The sequence below is a fragment of the Saccopteryx leptura genome, chromosome 4 (assembly GCF_036850995.1).
Source record: "Saccopteryx leptura isolate mSacLep1 chromosome 4, mSacLep1_pri_phased_curated, whole genome shotgun sequence".
In the NCBI taxonomy this organism is placed as follows: Eukaryota; Metazoa; Chordata; class Mammalia; order Chiroptera; family Emballonuridae; genus Saccopteryx; species Saccopteryx leptura.
This window is the reverse complement of record NC_089506.1, coordinates 114,954,529-114,981,985: the sequence shown is the minus strand read 5'-3', so window position 1 is coordinate 114,981,985 and position 27,457 is coordinate 114,954,529. Positions and strand designations below refer to the sequence as shown.

Sequence of the window (27,457 nt, the reverse complement as noted above, 5' to 3'; positions counted from 1 at the left end):
CTTGAAAAACCAACTTTGGACTAAATAAAGAGGATTCTATAAGCAAGGATCACAGAGTAAGCCACACCGAGACTGGTAGGAAGGGCGGAGACCCGGAAAGGGCTGCCGTGCTCCCGGGAATGAGTGGTGGGGAGTCCAGAGGGACTCTCACTCTGGAGAGGGTCAACCGGGGAGATTTGGGTCCTCAGCCCCAGGCCCGGAGCCCAAGCCTAGGGCCCCAGAGCCTAGAAGAGGCACCCAGATAGCATTTGACAGTGAAAAGAGCTAGGGTTTCTGTTTGTGAGAAAGAGACAGAGCTCTCAGAGACACAGGCTCTGTCTTAAAGGGTCCATGCAGAAAATCTTGTTCACAGACACCTACCCGGGGCTCTGGTGGAGGGAGAGCTGAGAGGGCTAGAGTTGCATAAGGAGAGTGTAAAGTTGGAGGCCCAGGGAGAGACACTGTGGGGAACAACCACTAGAACACCCCAATACTGCAGTCGCTATCTTTCTTGGTGGATCAATACCCTCTGAGTGGCATCAGCTTGGGGGAAAGCAAATGCTCCACCCTTGGGAGTCTCTCCTGACCCAGTCATGGAGTCTGGGTAGTGCTGAGAAGTTAGGAAGCAGGGGGCGCGTCAGTGACACAGTTTTCTGGTGTTGAGGCGGGAGCTTTTCCTAAAACGCTCCTGAGTCTATGGCGGGTACTTCTGCTACACAGAAGACAGTAGAAACTGTCTGAAGTGTGGGCAGACCACACCTCTGGGGTTTCAGCGGCCACACCCTACTGAGGTCTGTTGAAAAACTATGAACAGACTGACACCTAGAGCAAAGGGGTAGAGACATACCCACCACTCTTTCTAATCCCTGAATTGTCACAGGTTCTAGACTCTACCACAGGTTTTTTCAGTGGCTGAGCCCAACAAGTAGCCAGCAGACAAAGGCTGCAGGACATAAGACTGAGGGAACGTTGGCCTTTTAAGTGGATCTTCCCCCAGGCCCAGTAAAAGCCAGCCTAAGTGTTCAGCTTGGTATTTCCATGAGCACCTGGGCCCAGCAGAGGCAGCCACAAACTCTGGATTGCTTGTAGCTCCGAGAAGGTTGCTAAGAACCAATCAAGGGCAGTGTCTCCCACTTGTCTGTGCCGGATTCCTACAAGGGAGTCCCAGGGCTGGCACATCCAGTGGCCTCTTTAGAGAGCAACTGTTCAGGATCCAACAGGCCTTGTAGTGGGGTATCATAAAGAAGGGCTCCTCATGCTTGGACCATCTAAGGTGAATTCTGCACACTGTAATCAAAACTGGCACAGTAGTTCATGTGCATTGGATAGAGTAGAGTTTCACAGTTAGGCGGCCTGGGTGTTGGATATCCTGCCCTGCTGGGCTAGAATCTACGGGGGGAAGGGAAAGAGGCTTGGGGCATGGACATTTACAGTGTGAGTCCCTGTGAGCCTATGTTGGATCTGGTCGAGGCACTTAGCCATTTTCTAGGGGGGGCACAGTAAGCCCAGGAGAGGATTCCCTCATTCTGTCTCCCTGACACCTCGTTCTTACCAGGTGTTAGAACTTCTACAGAGGGGACTCTCAGCCCCACTTGATATGAACCTGCTGCTCACCTCGTTGGGGAGAAATAACATTTGAGTATCCAGCAGTGGCAGAGGGATTAGGCTCTGGAGTAGGGGACACACTCCCTGTACTGAGCTCCTGACCAAGAGGCCCCTGAAGTAGGGGGTCCCACTAATGTTGCATTCCCAACCTCAGCTGCCTTAACCTAACAAGCTTGCAACCTGCAGTGGTGTTGGTTGGGTGAGGCCAGTCTGAGCCCACACTACAGTATTTCTACAGAAGAATCTATGGGAAGACCAAGTAGCTGCAAGAGGAGGTGGACCAGCTGAAAGGTGGAGGCAAATCTTACAGAGCTTGGGGCTTTTACATAGCTGTTGTCATCTCTAAACAGGAGGAAGCTGGTCCTTATAGACAGGTTGGCCCCTCCCATACTACCAAGGCACAAAAAACAAAGACACAAACAGCAAGAAGAGCAGTAGGTGTGAATAGATAGCCCACAGCAAGTTACAAACAACAGCTGATGCCAACCCAAGAAGATCTAGAAACAACAAAATTAATAGTGGGTGGCAGAGAGCACCAATCCTGGATTCAGCTAACTACATAAGCAGCACGCTCAAAGGAGTAGTCTAGCAGGCACCAGACACAGTGGAGAATAAATACGTCTAACATGACACTGCCCTTGGAGCCAGCCAGCCTGAAAGATTAACTGCACCCACAAAAGGACCAACAGCATTCAATACTCACATACAACAGGAGAAAAAATAATACCCTCAAGAAGCATTCCTAAAACAAGAAAAACAAGTGGCCTGGAGGGCAGTACCACAGAGCCCATCTTCCTCATAAAGACACACAAAAATTTCAAAGTTAGACAGCACTACCTAATATACAGACAAAATGGGCAAAGAAACGCTACCATAATAAATAAACAACAAGAGAAATCCTAGAAAAAGAACTAAATGAAATGGAAGTAACTAAACTACCAGATGCAGAGTTTAAAATAATGATTTTTAGGATGCTCAAGGATCTTAGAGCAACAATGCATGGACATAATGAGCACCTAAATAAAGGTATAACAAGCATCAAAAAGAACACTGAAATCATAAAGAAGAACCAGTCAGAAATGAAGACTGTACTAAGAAGAATCAACAGCAGGCTGGCTGAAGCAGAGGATCCAATCAGTGATTTAGAAGACAAGATAAACATAAGCAAAGAAGTAGAGCAGCAAAACAAAAAAGGCACAAAAAGATGGGGAAACTCTAAGTGACCTCAGTGAAAACATGAAGAGAAACAACATCCGCATTCTAGGGGTTCCTGAAGGAGAAGAGAACAAACAAGGGACAGAGAACCTGTTTGAAGAAATCATAGCTGAAAATTTCCCTAAATTGATGAAGGAAAAAGTCACACAAGTTCAAGAAGGACAGAGAGTCCTATTAAATAGGAACTCAAGGAGGCCTACAACAAGACACATCATAATTAAAATGCGAAAGTTAAAAGACAAAGGAAGAATACTGCAAGCTGCAAAAGAAAAACAGTTAATTACCTACAGAGGAGCCCCCATAAGCATGACATCTGACTTCTCAATGGAAACACTTGAGGCCAGATTATTCAAAGTGATGGAAAACAAAAACCTACAACCAAGTCTACTTTATCCAACAAGGCTATCATTTAAAATTGAAGGAGAAATAAAAAGCTTCCCAGACAAAAAAGGAGTCAAGGAATTAATTTCAACCAAACCAATACTGCAAGATATGTTAATTGGCCTGCTGTAAAAAGAGCAGAGGAAAAAAAAGAGAAATTGAGATAAAAAGGATTGTAGATTTAAAGAATAAAATAGCAATAAATAAGTACATATCAATAATAACCTTATATGTAAATGGATTAAATACTCAATTAAAAGACATAGGGTAGCTACATGGACAAGAAAATAGGACCCATACATATGCTGTCTACAAGAGACACACCTTAAAAAAAAAGATGCACACAGACTGAAACTGAAGGAATGAAAAAAAGTATTTCATGCAAATGGAAATGAAAAAGAAGCTAGAGTAGCAATACAACTACAATAGAAAAACTGAAAGATATTCAAACACTTGGAGGCTAAATACCATGTTATTAAATAACATGGGGTTAACAACAAGATTAAGGAAGAAATAAAAAATTTCCTTGAAAAAATTGAAAATGAACATACAACAACTCAACATTTATGGGACACAGGAAAAGCAGTCCTGAGAGGGAAGTTCATAACATTACAGGCATACCTTAAGATGCAAGAAAAAGTTCAAATAAACAACTTAACCCTGCATATAAAAGAACTAGAAAAAGAACAACAAATAAATCCCAGAGGAAGTAGGAAATAAATAATAAAGACCAGAGTGGAAATAAAAGACATAGAGACTAATAAAACAATACAAAAGATCAATGAAACCAGGAGCTGGTTCTTTGAAAAGGTAAACAAGATTGACGAACCTTTAACCACACTCATCAAGAAAAAAGAGAAAGGACTCAAATAAATGAAATTAGAAATGAAAGGAGAAGTACACCTGACACTGCAGAAATACAAAGCATGGTAAGAAAATACTAAGAAGATTTATATGCAAAAAATTGGACAACTTAGGTGAAATAGATAAATTCCTAAAAACATACAATCATCCAAAACTCAATCTGGAAGAATCAGAAAACCTAAGGAGACTGATTACAACAAATGAAATTGAAACAGTTATCAAAAAACTCCCAGCAAATAAAAGTGCTGGACCAGATGGTTTCACAGGAGAATTTTACCAAACATTCAAAGAAGAACCAAAGCATATCCTGAAGCTATTTCAAAAATTTCAAGAGGAGGGAAGACTTCCAAGCTCCTTTTATGAGGCAAGCATTATCCTCATTCCAAAACCAGCTAAAGACACTACAAAGAAAGAAAACTATAGGCCAATATCCCTGATGAACTTAGATGCTAAAATTGTCATGGAAATATGAGCAAACTGGATCCAGCAATATATTAAAAAAATCATACATCATGATCAAGTGGGATTTACTCTGGGGAGACAGGCTGGTACAACATTTGCAAATCAATCAATGTGATTCATCACATAAACAAAAGGCAGAATAAAAATCACATGATTATATCAATTGATACAGAAAAAGCATTTGATAAAATCCAGCACCCATTTACGATCAAAACTCTCAACAAAGTGGAAATATAAGGAACATACCTCAACATAATAAAGGCCACCTATGACAAACTGAAAGCCAACATCATACTTAATGGGCAAAAATTAAAAGCAATCCTCTTAAGATCAGGAACAAGGTAGGAATGCCCCCTTTCACCACTCTTATTTAACATAGTTCTGGAAGTCCAAGCCACAGCAATCAGACAAGAAGAAGAAATAAAAGGCATCCAAATTGGAAAAGAAGTAAAACTATCATTATTTGCTGATGACATGATACTGTACATAGAAAACCCTAATGTCTCAGTCAAAAAACTACGAGATCTGATAAATGAATTTGGCAAAGTTGCAGAATATAAAATTAATATTCAGAAATTAGTGGCATTTTCATACACCAATAATAAACTGTCTGAAAAAGAAATGAAGGAAACAATCCCCATTCACTATTGCAACAACAAAAAAATGTACCTAGAAGTAAATTTATCCAAGGAGGTAAAAGACTTGTATTCGAAAAATTATGACATTGAAAAAAGAAATCAAGGAAGATACAAACAAGTGGAAGTATATACCATGTTCATGGATAGGAAGAATAAACATCATTAAAATGTCTATATTACCCAAAGCAATCTATAGATTCAATACAATTCCTATTAAAATACCAATGGCATACTTCAAAGATATAGAACAAATATTCTAAAAATTTATATGGAACCAAAAAAGAACACGAAAAGCCTCAGCAATCTTGAAAATGAAGAATAAAGTGGGAGGTATCACACTTTTTGATATCAAGTTATACTATAAGGCATTGTAATCAAAACAGGTTGATATTAGCATAGAACAAGCATACAGATCAATGCAACAGAACAGAGAACCCAGAAATAAACCCACACCTTTATGGTAAATTGATATTTCACAAAGGAGGTAAGAGCATACAATGGAGTAAAGACAGCCTCTTTAATAAATGATGTTGGGAAAATTGGACAGATACACAGAAAATAATGAAACTAGACCACCAACTTACACAATTCACAAAAATAAACTCAAAATGGATAAAAGATTTAAATGTAAGTCACAAAACCATAAACATCTTGGAAGAAAACACTGGCAGTAAACTCTCCAATATCTCTTATAGCAATATTTTTGCTAATTTATCTCCATGGGCAAGTAAAATATAAGACAAAATAAACAAATGGGACTATATCAAACTAAAAAGCTTTTGCACTGCAAAAGACACCATTAACAAGATGAAAAGACAACTCACACAATAGAAGAACATATTCACCAATATGTCTGATAAAGGGTTAATAACCAAAATTTATAAAGAACTTCTAAAACTCAACACCAGAAAGGTAAACAATCCAATTAAAAAATGGGCAAAGGGGCCCTGGCTGGTTGGCTTAGTGGTAGAGCATCAGCCCCGTGTGTGGAAGTACCAGGTACAATTCACAGTCAGGGCACACAGGAAAAGCACCCATCTACTTCTTCCTTCTTCCACTTCTCCTTTCTATCTCTCTCTTCCCTTCCCGCAGCCAAGGCTCCACTAGATTAAAGTTGGCCTGGGCGCTGAGGATGGTTCCATGGCCTCCACTCAGGCGCTAAAATGGCTCCGGTTGCAATGGAGCAATGCCCCATATGGGCAGAGCATTGCCCCCTAGTAGGCTTGCTGGGTAGATCCCAGTCGGGTACAGATGGGAGTCTGTTTCTTTGCTTCCCTGTGTCTCACTTCAGAAAAATATAAAATAAATAAATAAAAATTTAAAAATGGGCTAAAGAACTGAATAGATACTTCTCCAAAGAGGTCATACAGATGGTCAATATGAATATGAAAGAATGTTCAATGTCACTAATCATCAGAGTAATACAAGTTAAAACCACAATGAGATACCACCTCATACATGTCAGAATGGTGCTCATTAACAAATCAACTCACAGTAAGTGCTGGCGAGGTTGTGGAAAAAAGGGAACCCTCCTGCACTGCTGGTGGGAATGCAGACTTGTGCAACCACTGTGGAAAACAGTATGGTGTTTTTTCAAAAAATTAAAAATGGAACTGCCTTTTGACCCAGCTACCCACTTTTAGGAATATATCTTAAAAATACAAAATCACTAACTCAAAAGAAGATATGCACCGCCATTTTTATTGCAGCATTCTTTACAATAGCCAAGATCTGGTAACAGCCCAAGTGTCCGTCAGTGATGAGTAAATCAAAAAGGTGTGGTACATATATACAATGAAATACTACGTGGTCATGAAAAATAAGGAAATCTTACCTTTTGCAATGGCATGGATGGACCTGGAGATTATTATGCTGAGTGATATAAGCCAGACAGAGAAAGACAAATATCATATGATCTCACTTATATGTGGAATCTAATGAACAAAGTGAACTGAGGAACAGAATAGAGGCAGAGGTGGGGTCACAGGGAGCAGAGGGACAGCTGTCAGAGGAAAGGAAGATGAGGGGTGGGATCAGAGAAGGTGAAGGGGTTAGTGAAATTATAAACATGTAACACATAGATACAGATAACAGGACAGCAAATCCCAGAGGGAAGGGGGAAAGGAGTTAGAGGGAGGGGGTGTAATGGGGGACATAGAGGTGGGTGGTGAGGGTATTATATTGAGTGGATCACTTGAATCCATGTTAACACAATAAATTAAAATTAATTTAAAAAAAGAATACTGTAGAGCCACTTGCCTCTCTTAAGCAAGGTACTTAACCTCAAGTAGTTGTACTTAGCATCTCATTTCCTTCATGTATATTGATTTGGAATGACAATACCTTGGGGGTCATTATGGGAATTAAATAAAATTACATGATATTGAGAAAGTGTGAAGTAGTTTACCTGACACAGTTATAAAAATGACTACGAGCTTTATGCACTGTGTCAAGTCTCAGCCCCAAACTGCCGTTTCACTAGACAACCCTACCAGACTACTGGTTTCTTGTCTTACTCATCTCTGAATTGTTAGAGCATAGCACTTGGCTCAGTGTTTAATACATGTTTGTTGAACATAACTAAACATACGGGACTCTGTTGGAAGATGGGGTATGTCTGGGTAAGAATCAGATAAAATTTTTCTCATTAGTACTCAACCACTAGTTTGACCAAAAAGTTGTATGTTCTTTATCTACTTCTTTTTCTAGGATGGTGATTTTATCTGTTTTTGTGTGTGTCTTCAGATAGTAGACAAGAGATTAATCTAGAGAAATCAGACATACCTCAGTAATTCTTAAGCTATTAAACAATGTGAGGACCCATTCATATATGTAAAGCCTTCTTTTTTGTGTGTGTTACAGAGACAGAGAGACAGATAGGGACAGACAGGCAAGAAGGGAGAGAGATGAGAAGCATTAGTTTTTTGTTGTGGCTCCTTAGTTTTTCATTGACTGCTTTCTCAAATGTGCCTTGACCAGGGGGCTACAGCAGAGCGAGCTCAAGCCAGCAACCTTGGGCTTCAAGCCAGTGGCCATGGGGTCATGTCTATAATCCCACACTCAAGCCAGCGACCCTGTGCTCAAGCCTGTGACCTCGGGGTTTCAAACCTGGGTGCTCTGCGTCCCAGTTCGACACTCTATCTACTGTGCCACTGCCTGGTCAGGCAGTAAAGCCTTACTTCTTATCCTCAACTATTAAAAGCTGATCTCATGTCAACACAATAAATTAAAAAAATAAAGCCTGATGTCTATCCCAAACTAAATGACTCTTTCTGTTTTCAACTTATAACAAGACATGTTAAGAATAGCTGGGCATAGTGAAAATAAATCAGATATTGAAGAATTATATTTATTTTGGTCATGAAATTTATAAATCCAGTGGTACCTAAAAGCATTCCACATTTCATTGTTTTAAGTAGCTTTTAAAAAGATCTGATTAACAACTGTTTTAGGGTCAAATACTCTATTACTGGCACATAATTCTCATCATTCCTGAAGGCCTCCAGCTGTTAAACTGGTGGAGTCCTAATAGAAATTGATAACCTATTTGTTTATAAGTGGGTATTGATTTTTCAAGTTCTGATTACCACGGAGACGACCTTTTCCCACGTGTTTCCCTATTACCTGCAAGGCACCGGTCGAAGCCCTTCTTTTTCGTGTGATTCCTTCTTGACTAATGTAGAGGATCAGAAGCCACATTGAGCTTCAGGAACTTTTCCTGTCTTCACCCAACACACTGTGGTTGAACCATTTTCTCTGTGTACATCACCATCTTAGATCATTTGTTATCACACTAAAAAAGCTTTTTGGCTTGGGAAATAATATGTAAAAAATGAATAAATATTAACTAGAAATTTCAGAAATTAAAATACTGGCACTTGTTGGGCTTTATAAACTTTAGGTTAGGGTCCTGTGATATGAACGGCTGAAGGCAGGCTTTCTTCCCCTAATTACACCCACTGCGTGTCTTCCAAACCTTCCCAGTGCTAGAAAATGAAATGGACTTGCCTTGCCCTGGTAAGTACCTATGGCACTGAGTTCCATCATAACTTCAGTGCCCTGCGAGGACATTGACCTTTCGGTGATTATGACTCAAGTTTCATCCTGAGCAATCTCACTCTGTGCTCTACTCCTCTTCTCTTCAGCCAACTTGTTTATTCTTCTGTCTTACATGACTTTTGCTCAGTCATCTCATAAGAGGGACTTTTCTTAAGTCCCTCTCCCCTTGTACTTTCCTTCTTTTCACATCATTTGAGATAAAACCCATTCATGGGTAATCGGTGTTACTTGGGATATGACTGCATCAGAGAAAAGGTGTATGTTTGAATCGGTCTAAACATAATCAGTACTAAAAGGAAGGGGACTAAGAGTTACTGAACACGTTTTATGTGGTCGGCACTGTATTATCTCAGTTAACTCAATCCTCACTATTATCCTATTAATAGTAGATACAGTTACTCCTGTCTTATAGCTGAGAAAGTTCAAGATCAAGTTCTGGGTGTGCTCTGTTTAACTTCGGAAGTTTATTTTTTCCCCCTTGCTTTTGAAAGGACCCAGAAGTATCTTAGAATCTCTAAGTCTTTATTAATTAACCCAGTGGTCCCCAACCCCCGGACCAGTACCGGTCTGTGGGTCATTTGGTATCAGTCCACAGAGAAAGAATAAATAACTTACATTATTTCCATTTTAATTATATTTAAGTCTGAACGATGTTTTATATTTTAAAAATGACCAGATTCCCTCTGTTACATCTGTCTAAGACTCACTCTTGACGCTTGTCTCAGTCACGTGATACATTTATCCGTCCCACCCTAAAGGCCGGTCCGTGAAAGTATTTTCTGACATTAAACCGGTCCGTGGCCCAAAAAAGGTTGATGACCACTGCATTAACCTATGTACCTATTAGACACCATGCTCTTGGTTAAGATTTCCTCATCTTCCTCTAAGTAAATATGCATTATCTTCAAGCTTTAGTATTCAAGATAAACATGACAACAGTATTTTATTCAGTAGCATTAGCTTTTATTTTTTAATTGCAACACTTACAAAAGTGTGTCTAATTATTTTCTTTACTACAAATATATATATTTTAAAATATATTATGGGTTAAACAGGGTCTTGGATAAGCTTTCAAAGCAATCCATAATTTATAAAGAAAGTCCTAAATTTTAAACAACTAATTTATAAATTAACTCATTGCAAAATCTATGTAACTTCCTAAGAATTAAGACGAAATGTTTGATGGTGACTTTTAAATAGGTCGGTTGAATATATTGCATTCAGAAGATGCACTGGTTATTGAGAGATGTAAAGGTCAGAGAGTAAAATTTAATTACTTCTCTCTATACATGTTAAGGGTAAGATTTAAAGTAAAAACATTCCAAGTAAAAAGTGTCCTTATATAGTTAATATCTGAAGAAACTCCAAACTCTGCTAAAATACTTCATTCATCATTTATTTGCCCAATGGCATCAAGCAAAAAAAGTCTTTAGTCATGAATTTAGACAATGACTACACTGTCTAAAATAGTATTTTTAATTTCAAGTAATGCAGTATGAAGTTAATTAGCATTTTAAAGCAATCATAATCATTGTCATACTAAATATATTGATGGAAACTAATAATGAGTTTAAAGACTTTAGGTCTAAAATGCTGGAAAGGTAAAGAACAGATAGATACTTTACTTTTGTTTTCTTGAGCAAATTTTTAGTGATATGAATTTTAATGCATTTGCTACTTTATAAACCCCTATTGGGATGGGAGTGAAAAAACCATAACTGCTGGGCTATTAGGTTAAACAGTAAGCTATTAGACCACAAGACTTCTATTTGTAATAGCATGACACAGGAGGACGTGTTGGCTAAACAAGTCACCATGAGAGCAATCCGATAAACCTGCTCTGTCCTCTACAGAAGCGACTAGCCACATGTAGCTACTGAGAACTGAAAGTGCTATAAATTTAAAATAAATTCTGGATTTCAAAGACAACCAAAAACGTAAAACATCTCATTAATAAATTTTTATTGGTTCTATATTGATATTATAACATTTTGTATATACTGGGCTAACAAATATTTATGAAAATTAATTTCACCTGTTTCTTTTTTATTCTTAAATGTGGATACTCGAAACTTTAAATGACATAAGTGGTTTGCATAATATCTGTGTCCTTAGCACCACTATGGGTAGTAATAAAAGGGCATACGTAAGAAACACATGTGCACAGCATTTTTGCCATGACCTTGCATAAATTCAAATTAGTATTCCCTTAGGTTAAATTATGCTTTATTATTTGAGGAAGTAGTTAGCTTATCAGAAATAAAACTGAAATCAAGCTGTTCATAGTAAGTACTTCTATGGACTCACACTTAAAACCATTGAATATCACTTTATATACTTCAAAATACTATCATATATATTTTTTCCTCATTTAATTCTCAGAACACCATCCTTGATAATGTTTTACTTTTCAGAAGTAGTGCCTGACTTATTTTTTAATCCCCAACATACCTCAGAGGGTATCTTAGTCTCCCCCTGGCAGAGGCTTAGTAATGATTGTCCTTGGTGGGACATGAGGTGATATGAAAAAGCCTCTCGGGTTTCAAGTTTTCTGAAACTACCCTCTCGGACATCTGAGCTGTCCTGTGCACCACCTCGATGCAGTCCACCAGACTGTGCTGTGTACGACCACGGCTCCTGGGTCTCTACCTGAAGTCCACACACATTTCCTCTTGGCTTCCAGAGTGATCCTAAGCAGCAAAGAGAACTTTAGCTTTACTGACATTTTTTTCTAGGTTTTCTTTTTTCTTTTTAACCTCCTTTGCTGATTTTTTGTTCTAACATTTACAACACGCCCAGCTAATAAGGAATTTCCCACTGGTGGCAGTAACGATTGAGTTTGGTTTCATGGTCTGACCATTTGGTGATCAGAGAATCTAATTTATTAGTCATTTTGTTTTCCTGCCTGCCTATCTGTAAACCTAAATTAAATAAAAATGTATTTTATGTCCATTATAAAGGACACCAGTTCTTGGAGATCTTGACTGGCAAATTTTTGTGTTTCTATGTTTTGTTTTAACCTGTGGCTGAAACCGCAGGATAGAAGCTATAAATTGTGTGTGTGTGTGTGTGTGTGTGTGTGTGTGTGTGTGTGTGTGTGTGTGTGTAATTCAGAAAAGCCTTCACCTCTTTTGTCAGTGTGAGGTATTTTCCTATGTCCAGGGAGTATTAATACATTATTACAACCCATAAATAATAGCCGTTCTGTTTGAATTGGTTTATAGTGGTAAAAAGGCACTTACATAAATTTAATATTCCTCCTAAATTAACAGACAGTAAGTAAAACTTCTTATATTTTAGAAGTGCTAGAGTTAAAAAAATATTTCTTAAGAAACTACTTGCTCATTTTTGTAAAAAAAAGAAAAACTTACAAAAAACCCAAGTTCACAAAATTAAGGTTAATTTTTGAAATTAGACAAGCAACTTCGGTCTATAAAAGAAAGTTTTGAAGAAAGTCCTGTCTTTTTCTTTAGTTTACAGTTACTGAGTTGTTTATCTATTTAATTTTTTATTGATTTCAGAGAGAGAGAGAGAGAGAGAGAGAGAGAAACATTGACTTGTTCTACTGACTGGTGCACCTATGTGTTGATTCTTGCGTGTGCCCTGTCCAGGGGTGGAGCTCCCTAATCTTGGTGGCCGATCAGGTAACAGCCTAACCAACTGAGCTCCCCAGCTAGGGTCAGAGTTTGTTTTATTAAATACATTTGGGTTTGTTTTCTTATAAACTATTTAATCTAAATTTCTTAAACTTCTTATGCTGGTTTAGGATTATTTATTAGATAGAAATGCAAAAAAGATACAATTTGTGTTTAACTTGATATAATCATAATTCTGTTAAACTTTTTGTAACAGAAATTGTTTGTAGTATATCATTTATCAGTGACTTACAAGTTATTTAAAACATAGTCATTCTATGTATTTGTAGTAAGTTTACTTTCTCCTCAACAAGTAGAGAAGGCTTGAGGACGACCTACAAACTCAAGGTGCCATATAGGCTGAAGGCAAAAATATCTCTTGGAAAACAGAAGATGCACTGGCATGTATGTACTGCTTCATGTGTGCTATGTTACCATGTGTTTCTAGAGCACACCAACCTCAGGCAACTCAGTGGGCTGAGGTATGGACAGAAAACTGATTGTATTGACTTAGAGATTTGATTTAGCATTGCAGAATATTCTTTGGTTATTTATAGTAAAAAGTAAAAAATAATAATCTGATCATTTGATTCTAGTAACTGCTCATAACTAGACTAGATTGAAAAAGGTAGGACTAAAGGTGAAGAGATTGGTTAAGAATATTTGCAATAATCTAAATGAAGAATAATGGGAACCTGCACTAAGGAAATGCCAGGGTTAATAGAGGACAGAGGATCAACTGGTAGAACCTATCTGATGTGATACTTGATTGGATACATGGGGACGGTAAAACAGAAAAACACCTGCACTGGATAAGTGGGTGAGTGACAGAAAATGCATCAGGAGACGTAGTTTTGCGAGGGAGATGAGGAATCTGTTCTTGGAAATGGTGTTTATGGTATTGTGAAATATACAGGTAGAAATATCCAGTAGAATATACAAATACATATATACTAGAACTATAGGTCAGGAGCTCAAGGGGCATGTCTGCAACAAAGACAAAAGCTGGAAGTCATTAACTTCCAATTGAGTGGCATCGACCAGATAAAGTATAGAGAGCAATCATGGGGAAGAGAAACACCGAGGAAAAGAAACCTGAGCATGAGGCTGGGCAGGGCAGTTAGGGAGAAAAGAGGAAAACCAGGAGGGAACATGTCAGAGGAGCCATAAGAGGGAAGAAATTCAAGATGGAGAAAGTGAGTGATGGGGTCAGATGCTTCAGACACAACAGTGAGAAATAGGACGCACTTAGCCCCATAACTTCTGACCTCCGTAAGATTTCGGTAAAGGGATGGGTGTGGAAACCAAACCAACCAGGCTCAAGACTAGGGCAGGGGCAGGGACAGGGCCGTGCAGTGCAGCAGCAGAGTCTGTGCTTGCAGTGCCTGCATCTGACTAAGCCGGGAGAGAGGTGGGAAGTAACCGCTGGGTGGGGGAGGAGAGCGGGAAGGAGACGGTAATTAATTAGCTAATTAGATCAGACAGACTTGAATAGTTACATCTCAGAAGAAAAAGAAAGTAACAAAAAGAAGTCTCCAAAATATTTAGGATGTTTTTGAAATATACTGCCCAAGAAGGAAGACTGAGAGAGCCAGGGGAGAGTGTCAGCTTGCAACATTCAGCGCGGAAGGAAACAGTGGATATTAAAGATGCACTTCAGAAGTCTGGCTCCTTTTATAACTGGTATAGGTTTAAGAAGTTCAAAATAACCTAGCTTCCTAACCCAATTTTGCAAATGAGACAACTCATTAAAAAAAAAAAAAAAAAAGAATTCAGGTTTTGCTATAATTTGAAATCTCTCCTTCCATTGGTCTCTAATCTTTGTTTAAAACAAATAACAAGTATATTTAACTTTTACTTAATTGACTTATGTTAAAACCTTTGAGGAATTAAAGGTGAACCGTAACTCAGTGAACATACTCACAATTCGAACAAGCCAGGATAAGGTAGATGTTGATGTTGAATAGTGTGTATTGTAATGGTAGGGTGGGCTTTGATCATCTTCCCATGTCTCATAACGCTCTGCATAAAACACAGCTCTCTTTGGGTTCAAAGCACCAATTGGCTATAAAAAGAGAAAAAGATGCATTTTGTTCAATACAACCATACTAGACATTCTACATTAGGACTCTTTATCTTGAAGTATTTACTGTTAATTCATTTCAACCATAGATCAGAAATAAATGATTTTATATTATATTTGCACAAAATTTAATTCAATTAAATTTTGATATTAACTACAAATCATTACACTTGCTAAAAATCACTCCAAAAGGTTGTTTATGTTTGCAAGCCTTCTAGATTTTACTCAAAGTTTCATTAAACTGGATTAGCAGAGATGATCGAGTTTGAACTAAGGTAAAATCAGTATTTTTCATGTTATTTTCCTGTCTACTGAACAACCATTATGAACATTTAGCTTGATCATAGGAGATTTAATGGGAAAGAGAAGCAGTTGACCCTGTTAGAGAAAACCTTGTCTCACCCTGTGACCCTGAGTGCAAAAGGCAACACTGCCCATATGGAAACTGTGCACTGGTGGAAGTTAGTCCCATTCTGTTACTATGCAGCAGAAGCACGTATCCTTTCTACTGAGTTAAACTACAAACTTAAGGCTGATGGAAAGAAATAACCCAGACAATTCAGAGTCCCTGGAAAGCTTTTTTTTAAGGCCACAGGACCTTTCTTATCAGTACGACTGATCGCACTACCGATTATGACGTTAGTCCCTAGAGCGAAGCGTAGTGTAAAGTCCTCAGGATACAATATATACTTTTCTTTCAACAAAGCATGTGTTACTTAGATCATTGTCTCAAATTTCTTAGCACATTTAATCATTAAGAATTCCTAGTGTACAGTCCTCATAATTTAAAATAGCGAACTGTCTTAGCAAACTGTTTTTGTCTGATTTTGTTTTAATGGGATATGGAGTCCACTCTAATGATACCCAATAGCTACATTATCTTATTTTCGGTTGAATACTCCAAACATAAATGTTTATGGAGAAAACAAAAGATGAATACTAAGTATAATGTATAACTCCTTTTTTTCAAAAATTTAATATTACTAGTTAACTATGAAATTCTCCCCAAGGCTTAATTTTCACAAGCAGTAGAAAATTAGTGTTTCAGTGGAACAAATAATGTTACACAAGAGAGACGGATTCATTTATAAATTCTTTGTAAGCTTTTTCTTTTGGTCCTTGGAGAATAATCTAAACCACACAATGTTGTCAGCAGTTAACAATCTCTTAGAATTTCCATAATAATCTCTTATTTGTAAAGGTTTTTATATGGAATATTAAAATTGTCTGTAAATTATGTTCACTTTAACTTAATTATGACTTAACAAAGACAAAAAATGTAATAATTTACTTTTTAAAGGCTTGGGTTTAAATGTATTTTAAAAATATTCTAAGGATCATACTTCACTGTGTTAAATCTCAATGGTATCCCTGAAATCATTTTATTCAGATATAAAAAGGTAATGTAATTTCATTGAATGCAACATAAAATATTAATGATATTTAAAACAAATATATAATCATTTTTTGTAAAAAAGTAATTACTATAGCAGAATGGATATGAGTTACGTTATAATTTAGTAACAGGTATAGTAAGTTTTTTCATTTAAAATGGCCTACATATATTATACTTATTTAGGAATGAAGATCTGTTTTTCTAACTCAACATTATATTTTTTCAAACGTTTAACATGGTTAATAATGTCTCTGTCTTGACTATGTTCATAGATCTTTCACAAGCTTAACATGTCCGCACAATCCTTAAAGACTGACCTTATCTGATATTGTTTGTTCTGCCAGACCTCACAAGACATGCTTGAAAAAGAAACACAGTCCTTTCTCTAATCTTTTCCATCCTTCCCTAAACCACTGGAAAAGAGATATAGTAAGTACACGATATTTATATCTTTTTCCGAAGTTTCATCAATGTCTCTTGCTGGACTGTTTCACACTATAGCACTTTGTAGGAGACAGCTGCACAGTATTAACTTCAGTACATGCCTTCATTAGTGACTGCTTAAAATACATTTCTAATTTTGAATTTTTATCTAATGCATTTAGAAATGAATTTTATAAAAAAATGTAAATAACTTGGTTTGTACTTATTATTTTGCTATTGTTTCCCTTCTAATAACCAAGAAGCAATAAATCATTCCATGAAAAAATGCTGCAAAATGTCTGTTTGGAAAAGGAGAATTTTATCACAGATGTTATTTTTCTTTGGAATCCAAATAGATCTATCAATCTATCTATCATCTATCTATCTATACCTACCTATTTACCTACATAAAATTTATAAGGTAAGTTTGTTATCCTTTCAAAATTTGAGCAAATAATGCAATGTCAGTACTATTTGAATTTAGAAAATTAATAAGGTAAGAATTCTTGTGAAAATGTAAAACTTATATTTGATGAAATTTATAAATTTATTTTGCAAACCTTTTCAATTTTTATCCTAATAAATGTAGTAACAGTTTCCTTTTTCTCTCCAACAGGAGGCATCAAATGCAGCCACCTCTATGCTTTTTAGGTGTTTCTGTACGAAAAGGTTTAATTGAAAGTTCAGATCTTACTTACTATTAGATTTATTATTATTTTGTCTTTAAGTTGTCATAAATGCTTTAACTTGACAGGTGTAACAGGTAACAAAAAATAATGCCAACAGACATGCAAAAATTAAAAATTTCTACCTCTACAACACTTTATTTTATTTCAATTTCTGAAATTTCTGTAAAGTCTAACATAGTTTGTAGAAGCACTATTTTCAATATAAAATTAGAACATTATATATATAAGATTACATAATCTACATAAAACATTATTGAATTTATTGAAGAAATAATGTTGAGAATTTTATTACTCAATTTTTCCTTTTTGAATATTAAAGAGAGAAATCTGCCTCTGCCATAAGTACCACAAAAAGTTTTTGTGAAAAAAAACTGTGATTATACAGAATGAAAATTCTGACAGATGCTTATGGAGACTTATATTATTAAAGGCTCTTGTTTCTTGAAGTAGCCTGTAATGCTATAAACTTTCCTCTCAGGACTGCTTTGGCTGTGTCTCATAGATTTTGAGTTGTTCTATTATTGTTAATAGAATTGTTTGATTTTGTTCACTGCTGTGCTTATTATCCATCCATCCATCCATCCATCCATCCATCCATCCATCCATCCATCCATTCATCCATCCTAGAATCTCATCCTTCTTTTTGTTTTCATAACTCTTAACATGCAATAGAATTATTGTCCCTTGGAATGTAGTTTGAAAAATTCTGGTTATATTCTTTATGGTATATATTTCTGAGTGCTAACTTTTTATTTGATTTCATTTTTCTATTTTCTTTCCCTTTCTGTACTTTAATCTATCAACATGTTTCTATGTTATAAGACCTTATATGTTTTATCGAGTTTTTTTTTTTATGGGACAGGAATATATATTATATAAGACACACAAAAATGAACAACAAAAGTGTTTAACTTAAAATATTTATTGGGCATATGAGGTATTAAAAGGATTTTAGAGAAAATAAAAGTTTTGGCATAGAGCCAGATTGACTTAAATAAATAAATCAAACACAAATGTAGATTGATTTGAGGCATAGTCAATACCATTAAAATAGATTACAATTTTTAAGAATAAAACAAGGTTTGCAAGGAAACATCAGAGATACAATTACAGTAATATTAACAATACCGAATTCTTATATATATAAAAAAACTACACAAAAAACCAACCTTGAAAATGTTCATGAAGTTAATGGTATTAGGATTCTACTGGTATTTATACACAATGCTGAGAGTTCACTATTGCTCAGGCAACTGCTAATGGTAATATAGATTTGTATTAGAGATTGCTTTCATATCCATTTTCTAAATTGACTTTCACAAGTTTCTGAGGTGGACAGGGCATTCTTTTTTTTGTTTTTTTTGTTTTTGTTTTGTTTTGTTTCTGAAGCTGGAAATGGGGAGAGACAGACAGATTCCCGCATGCGCCCGACCGGGATCCACCTGGCACGCCCACCAGGTGTGACGCTCTGCCCACCAGGGGGCGATGCTCTGCCCCTCCGGGGCGTCGCTCTGCTGCGACCAGAGCCACTCTAGCGCCTGGGGCAGAGGCCAAGGAGCCATCCCCAGCACCCGGGCCATCTTTGCTCCAATGGAGCCTTGGCTGTGGGAGGGGAAGAGAGAGACAGAGAGGAAGAGGGGGGGGGGTGGAGAAGCAAATGGGCGCTTCTCCTATGTGCCCTGGCCGGGAATGGAACCTGGGTCCCCCGCATGCCAGGCCGACGCTCTACCGCTGAGCCAACCGGCCAGGGCCGACAGGGCATTCTTTATGAACCTAATTTCATGATGAGGAAGCAGGTATCTGCGTCTCCTCTCCTCCACAACACTACATTGCTTTTTTATTATTAAATATGGACTTCTGATCTTGATGTCATTTTTTTCTTCTTTATGTACTTAATTTATTATCTATCACAGATCCTCAGAAATGGAATGAATCTTAGACGCCTACTGTCCAACTCCTTTACCTTGTAGATGAGGACAGTGAAGAAAAAAAAAAGTCAAATCAAGATCACATTACTAGTCAGAGGCTCTATCCATTTTACAGAACCAGGTGCAGCTCTGTGCTACGCACAACTAGAAGCTGGGTACAGTTCATTGATTCGAACTTCTCACATGTTTAAGTTATCGTGTTATCCTTTGTTATAATAACCAACACCTTGGGAATCCCTAGAACAAGCTCCAAGTATTCCTGCCTTTTTTGTTTTTTCAGTTATGAGCTAGAATTCTCAGTGATGACGACATAGAAATTGTACCTACAGAGGCTGTTGTGCTCAAGAAAATTTCCTGTCTCTCTTTTATCTGACCAGGGAATTTCCAGTCATTCTTCCGGAAGCAGCTCAGATTTCATCTGCGGAGGCTTACACAACACCATCTGGTAATAGTTAGCCAAGTTTATAACTTTTTTTTTACCCAGTACACTAGCCCTTCAAGGGAAGGGCCAGTGTTTTATCTATCTCTGTAACCTCAGCACCTAAGACAGTACCTGGCTCTTTTTAGGTGCATCATAAATGCCAGATGAACAGAGGCTTATTGATCTGATTATATGTATATTTTAAATTTCCAAATGAAAATTTTACACAACATTTTTAGACAAAATCAAAAGACAAATAACAAAGTGAAAAATATTTATAGCATATGACAAAGGGCTAGTTTTCTTTAAAACTGAGCTTTTTCAAATCAATAAGAAACTAATGAACAAACCTAATTAAACAGAGGAGCAAATAAGAATGGGCAAGTAACAGATGCAAATTTCTGATATAGGTAGGAGAAGTAGCACCAGCTCATACGATGTGATGGGTATCTAATCTTTTTCTGTTCAGCATATATTATTCCTTCTCCTTTATGGACCACTCCTTTCTCATACTTGGTCTACTTGATCCCCTTGGTGGGCATGTGACCCAAACCTGTCAATCAGCTCATTCTATCCGTATTTTCTAGATAAATGGGCACATGATTGAAGTTATTCCAGTGAAGCTTTGCTGAAACTATAGTAAATAGGGGAGAAACATTCTCTTTTTCAAGTGGGACTGCAAGGGTATCACTGACAGAACACAGAAAGCCTGTGTGAGAATGAAGCCAGTGAGGGAAAAAAAAGGAACTGCAGCAGCCTATGATCCCAGGAGTCCTAGAATCCAGTGTACCTGAACTAACCCACCCTGGGATTTCTCAGTTATACAGACCAATGAAAACTTCATACTTTAGGGTTCTAAGATGATTGAAGAGAAGGTAGAAGCTCACCTGCTCTCAGCAAAATTCGTATTTGCAGCTAAATTACAGAGTAATCAATGTGAATAACCAACTGAAGGCTAGCTGAACAGAAGTATAACAACCAAGGATTTACAGAAGAAGTTCCACAAAGACATGTAAGAAGGGCATAGATGTGGAAAGGGCTGGTTCCACATCCAGGTACAGGGTTGAGAAACTGGAAGGATATCGTGGCTGCAAAACTCTCTTTCTTCCCCAGGAGTGTGGGTCTCCACCCCACACAGGCATCCCCAGCCCAGAGGACCAGAGACAGGAAGAGGAGCCCACATAGCATCTGCTGGTGAAACTCAGTGGGGACTCAGTCCACCTGGGCGACCCAGATGCCACCTTCACAGAGACGAGCACTCCTATTGTAACAGCACCAACCTGGGGAGTGCACTCTTGGTCCTTGACTGCTGGTGAGGCCACTGTACTGTGCTTGGTCCTGTGGAGGGTTTACTGGCTGCACCCAGCAGTGCCCTATGGGGCTCTCTTTTTATGGTGAGGCCCTTTGCAAAGACTCAGAGGGTGACTAAATTGTGTGGCTTTGGAAAGCAGGCTGGGCTCTCCCCAACTTAATTACACACAGGCTCCCCTCCCCCATACCTGCTGAATCATTTCACTGGTCTCTACCTGCTGAGTTCAGCTGTGCAGGGGAACTCGAGTGCTGTGCAGAGCTGGGACATTTGGAGCATGTCTCCTAGGGAGGCTTTTTTTCTGGAATCAGACAGGTGCTGGGTTGTGTGGCTATATTGCGGGGGGACCACTCCAATCTCTGCTGTGAGCTCAGCCCATGCCACCTGGAAAGGGAAAGAAGTGCCCGCCCCCTCCAACAGCTTGCAGGCACCACCCCCAGTGGAGACTGTTTGGCTCTGCTCTGCCAAGTCTAGGATCTCCCATGCTGCAAAGCTCAGTTTTGTGGGGGGAGGGGAGAGTGGCTCAGAGCTGCAGCACTCAAAGTGAGAATCCTGCAGAGGCTACTGCCTGGGACCAGGACAAAGTGCTTAGCCCCTCCTGTGGGCTGGGCCAGCAGCAGACCCAAGAGAAGACTCTTTTGATATGTCTTCCCAAGCCAGTTGGCTCTACTCTGCTAAGCTTGCTTCTACAGAGGGACCAGCTGGCTGCACCCAACCTGAACCTGTGGTGTACTCCTCCTAGGGGAACAAGAGTTGGAGACTGTGGCAGAGACTGAGTGGTTTGGGTCTGGATTAGGGGCCAATTTACCCTCATTTAGTGTCTGATTGAGTGACCCCCAAAGAGGTCCCATAGCTTCTCCTCCTAACACTAGTTGCCCTGCCATACTGAGCTGGTAATCTGCAGAAGGGTCTGTGGGTTGCAGCCAGCCTGTGCCCACTCTGCAGCCTTTCTTCAGAAGGCTCTGGAGAAGGACTAGGCAACCTCAGGGGGAGGTGGAGTAGTTGACAGGTGGAGGCAGACCACAGAGAGCCATAGTCTTTCAAAAATCTGTCCCCAGCTCTAATATGGAAGAAATCAACCCTATACACAGATTGGCCCCTCCAACACACACTGAGGTCCAATAGACACAGCCACAAACAGTGAACAGCGTGGTAGCTTCAGAGAAGTAGCTCAAAGCTGGTTATATACAACACCTGACATTGACCTATATCTAAATGCTGTCCAGTGGACCCAGTACCAATACAACGAGTGATGGGCTTCAGACCACACCAGAACTTGACCCAAACTCAACCAGCCACACAAGTGGCACACCCAAATGGGGATTTAGCAGGTACAGACCCTGCCAGAAACAACTTCACTTCAGGGGCAGCCCCTGCACAGTGTCTCAAGCATGGTGATTGAGCTTTACCTTATAGTCAGCCAGCCTGAAGGGTTAACTCCACCCATGAAAGGGGCAACAACATTTAACTCAATTACAACAGGAGGGTGCACATAGTCCATAAAAAACATTCCTAGATATTGCTTGGGTGATCTGCAAGATTTGCCACCGGGCCGAACAAGATACCTCCATCATAAAGCCAACATAACAAGTTTGGGAGTCATAGCAGATCTACCTAACACAGAGATAAAATGGGAGACAAGGAAATATACTCCAAGTGAAGAACAGGAGAAATCCCCAGAAAAAGACTGAAATGGAAGCAAACAAAATACCAAATGCAAAGTTTAAAACAATGATTATGTGAATGCTCAAGGATGTTAGGGGAAGAATAGATAATCTCAGTGAGAACCTAAACAAAAAGATAGTAATAATTAAAAAGGACACAGAAACCATAAGAAAGAACCAGTCAGAAATGATTATCAGAATATTTGAAATGAAAAATACACTAGAAAGAGTCAACAGCAGGTTATATGAAACAAATGACTGAATCAGTGATTTAGAGGAAAGAAAACAGTAAGCATCCATGCAGAACATCAAAAAGGTAAGAGAATTTTTAAAAATGAGAAAATGCTAAAGGGACCTCTGAGACAACATCAAGCATAACAACATGCGCATCACAGTGGCACGAGAAAGAGAATAAACAAGGGGTAGAGAACCTGCTTGAAGAAATAATGGCTGAAAACTTTCCTAACCCGGTAAAGAAAAAAGTCACTGAGAATTCCAATTACAATGAACCCAAAGAATCCCACACCAAGAGACATTACAATCAAAACACCAAATATTGAAGACGAGAGACTCCAAGAAGCAGCAAAAGAGAAGCAGTTAGTTATCTACAAAGGAGCTTCTAAAAGGCTATCAGCTCATTTTTCAATGGAAACATTTCAGGACAGAAGGGATTAGCATGAAATATTCAAAGCAAAGATCTACAACCAAGACTACACTATTCAGCAAGGCTATCATTTAAAATTGCAGGTGAAATAAAGAGCTTCTCAGACCAAAAAACAAATAAATCCCCTAAAACACCAAAATAACTAAAGTGTTTTCATTACCACCAACCAGTATTGTAAGAAATGCTAAAGAGCCTGCTTTAAGAAGAAAAAAGAAAAAATGACTATGACATATATATATATATATACACACACAAACACACACACACATATATATATATATATATATATATATATATATATATATATATATGCGCCGTCTACAAGAGATCCACCTCAGAAAAAAAGAGATAAACACAGACTGAAAGTGAAGGGATGAAAAAATTATTCCAGGCACGTGGAAATGAAAAAACAGCTGGGATGGAAATGCTTAGATCTGATAAAAAAGACTTTGAAACAAAGGACATAACAAATACAAGATCACTACATAACACTAAAAAGATTGATCCAACAAGAGGATATATGTAACCCTTTGTAAACATATATGCACCCAATATATAAAGAAAACCATGGTGAACATTAAGGGAGAGATTGACAGTAATTGAGTCATAGTAGGTGATTTTAACACCCCACTGTCATCAATGGATAGATCTTCGAGAAAAAAGAAAAGAAAAAGGCAATGGTGACCTTAAATGATAAACTAGATTGAACAGATTTAACTGATAGTCACAGAACATTTCATCACAAAGCAGCAGAATATACATTCTTCTCAGTGCATATGAAACATTTTCAAAGATAGACAACATGATAGGATACACAATAAGTCTTAATAAGTTCAAGAAGATTAAAATCATATCAAGCATCTCTGATCACCTCAATAATATGAAACTAGAAATCAACTACAATAAAAAACTGAAAAACACTCATACATGTGGAGGCTATATAGCATGTTATTAAACAATAAGTGGAGATCAAGGAAGAAAAAAATAGTACCTGAAAATAAATAAAAATGAACACACAACAACCAAAATTTATGGGACATAGGTAAAGCAGTCATAAGAGGAAATTTCATAGCATTGCAGACCTACTTCAAGAAATAAGAAAAATTTCAAATAAGCAGTATAATCTAACATTTTAAAAAGTTAGAGAAAGAACAACAAAGCTCTGAGTAAGCAGAAAGAAAGAAATAATAAAGACCAGAGCAGAAACAAATGACATAGAAACTAAAAACAAAAAAAACCAAACAAACAAAATGATATAAAATATCAATGAAACCAAGAACTGGTGCTTTGAAATGATAAACAAGTTTGATGGACTTTAACCAGACTCGTTAAGAAAAAGAGAGAGGATCCAAATATAATCAGAAATGAAAGAGAAGTAACAACTGACACTGAAGAAATACAAAGCATTGTAAGAAAATACTATGAACTATATGCCAACAAATTGGACAAACTGGGCAAAATGGGTAGTCTCCTAGAAACATACTCTCTTCCAAAGCTGACTGAGGGAGAATCAGTAAACCTGAATAGACAGATTACAAAGAATAAAATTAAAGCAGTTGTCAAAAAACTCCTAGCAAACAAAAGTCCTGAACCTTATGGCTTTTCAGGTAAATTTATCAAACATTTGAGGAACTTACACCTATCCTCAAACTATCCCAAAAAATTTAAGAGGAGTGAAGACCTCCAAGCTCATTTTTACAGGGCATGTATTATCATAATTCTAAAACCAGATAAAGACACTACAAAAAAAGAAAATTATAGGCCAATATCCCTGATAAACACAGATGATAAAATCCTTAACAAAATATTAGCAAACCAGACCTAGCAATTAAAACGTTAATAAACCATGATCAAGTGAGATTTTTTCCAGGGATGCAAGGTTGGTTTAATATTTTGAAATAAAAAAAAAACATGATATATCTAAAGATTCCACCAAAAACTACTAGACCTAACACATAAATTTGGCAAAGTAGCATAATATAAAATTAATATTAAAAAATTGGAGGCATTTTTATACACCAATAAAGAACTATTAGAAAGAGAATTTAAGAAAACAATCCCATTTACTATTGCAACAATAAAATTAGGTACCTAGGAATAAGTTTAACCAAGGAGATAAAAGACCTGAACTCAGAAAATTATAGGACTTTGAAGAAAGAAACCGAGAAAGATAAAAATAAGAGGAAGCAGCCCTGGCCGGATGGCTCAGGGGTAGAGCGTCGGCCTGGCATGCAGGAGTTCCGGGTTTGATTCCCGGCCAGGGCACACAGGAGAAGCGCCCATCTGCTTCCCCACCCCTCCCCCTCTCCTTCCTCTCTGTCTCTCTCTTCCCCTCCCACAGCCAAGGCTCCATTGGAGCAAAGTTGGCCCGGGCACTGGGGATGGCTCTGTGGCCTCTGCCCCAGGCACTAGAGTGGCTCTGGTTGCAACAGAGCGACTCCCCAGATGGGCAGAGCATCGTCCCCTGGTGGGCGTGCCAGGTGGATCCCAGTTGGGCGCATGTGGGAGTCTGTCTGACTGCCTCCCCGTTTCCAACTTCAGAAAAATACAAAAAAATAAAAATAAGAGGAAGCATATGCCGTGTTCATGGATTGGAAGAATTACCATTATGAAAATGTCCATACTACTCAAAGCAATCTATAGATTCAATGCAATTCTTATTAAAATAACTGGCATATTTCACAGATCTAGAATATTCCAAAAATTTATATAAAACCAAAAACTCCCCAAATACCATTAGCAATCTTGAGAAAAAAGAACAAAGTTGAAAGTTTCACAATACCTGATATCAAATTATTGTACAAGGCCATTGTAATAAAAATAGCTTTGTATTGGCATAAGAGCAGGCATAAAGATCAGTGGAACAGAACAGAGAACCTAGAAATAAACCCATACATACCTTTATGGTCAATATTTAATAAAAAGGCAAGAACATAAAAATAAACAAATGGCACTCATCAAACTAAAAAGCTTTATTCTTTCTATCCATGAACACGGTATATGCTTCCACTTGTTTGTATCTTCCTTGATTTCCTTTATCAATGTTTTATAATTTTCTGAGTACAAGTCTTTTACCTCCTTGAATAAATTTACTCCTAGGTACATTTTTCTGTTGTTGCAATAATGAAGGGGATTGTTTCCTTTATTTCTTTTTCAGACAGTTTATTATTGGTTTATGAAAATGCCACTGATTTCTGAATATTAACTTTATATCCTGCCTCTATACCTAGGAGTAAATTTATCCACAAAAGTAAAACATCATTAAAATGTCTATATTACCCAAAGTAATCTATAAATTCAATGAAATTCCTATTAAAATACCAATGGCATACTTCAAAGATATAGAACACAGATTCCAAAAATTTATATGGAACCAAAAAAGAACAAAAATAGCCTCAGAAATCCTGAAAAAGAAGAATAAAGTGGGGGGTATCACACTTCCTGATATCAAGTTATACTACAAGGCCATTGTACTCAAAACAGCCTGGTACTGGCATAAGAACAGGTATACAGATCAATGGAACAGAACAGAGAACCCAGAAATAAACCCACACCTATACGGACAATTGATATTTGACAAAGGAGGTAAGAGCATACAATGGAGTAAAGACAGTCTCTTTAAAAACTGCTGTTGGGAAAATTGGACAGGTACTTGCAAAAAAATGAAACTAGATCACCAACTTACATCATTCGCAAAAATACACTCAAAATGGATAAAAGACTTAAATGTAAGTTGTGAAACCATAAACATCTTGGAGGAAAACATAAGGCAGTAAAATCTCCGATATCTCTTGTAGCAATATTTTTGCTGATTTATATCCATGGGCAAGTGAAATAAAGGACAGGATGAACAAATGAGACTATATCAAACTAAAAAGCTTTTGCACAGCTAAAGACACCATTAACAAAATGAGAAGACAACCTACAAAATGGGAGAATATATTCGCCAATATGTCTGATAAGGGGTTAATAACCAAAATTTATAAAGAACTTGTAAAGCTCAACACCAGGAAGGTAAACAACCTAATCAAAAAATGGGCAA

General features: G+C 37.8%; 1 protein-coding gene across 6 annotated transcripts in view; it reads right to left on the bottom strand.

Annotated features, from left to right (window-relative positions):
* The window catches only part of NBEA (neurobeachin), a 739,008-nt gene that overhangs the window by 99,704 nt on the left and 611,847 nt on the right, over positions 1 to 27,457 (bottom strand). For all 6 annotated transcript variants that reach the window (XM_066381029.1, XM_066381023.1, XM_066381024.1 and 3 more), the window contains one exon: positions 14,763 to 14,903. In XM_066381029.1, coding sequence (XP_066237126.1) covers positions 14,763 to 14,903 — 141 coding nt within the window. The remainder of the gene's footprint in view (positions 1 to 14,762; positions 14,904 to 27,457) is intronic.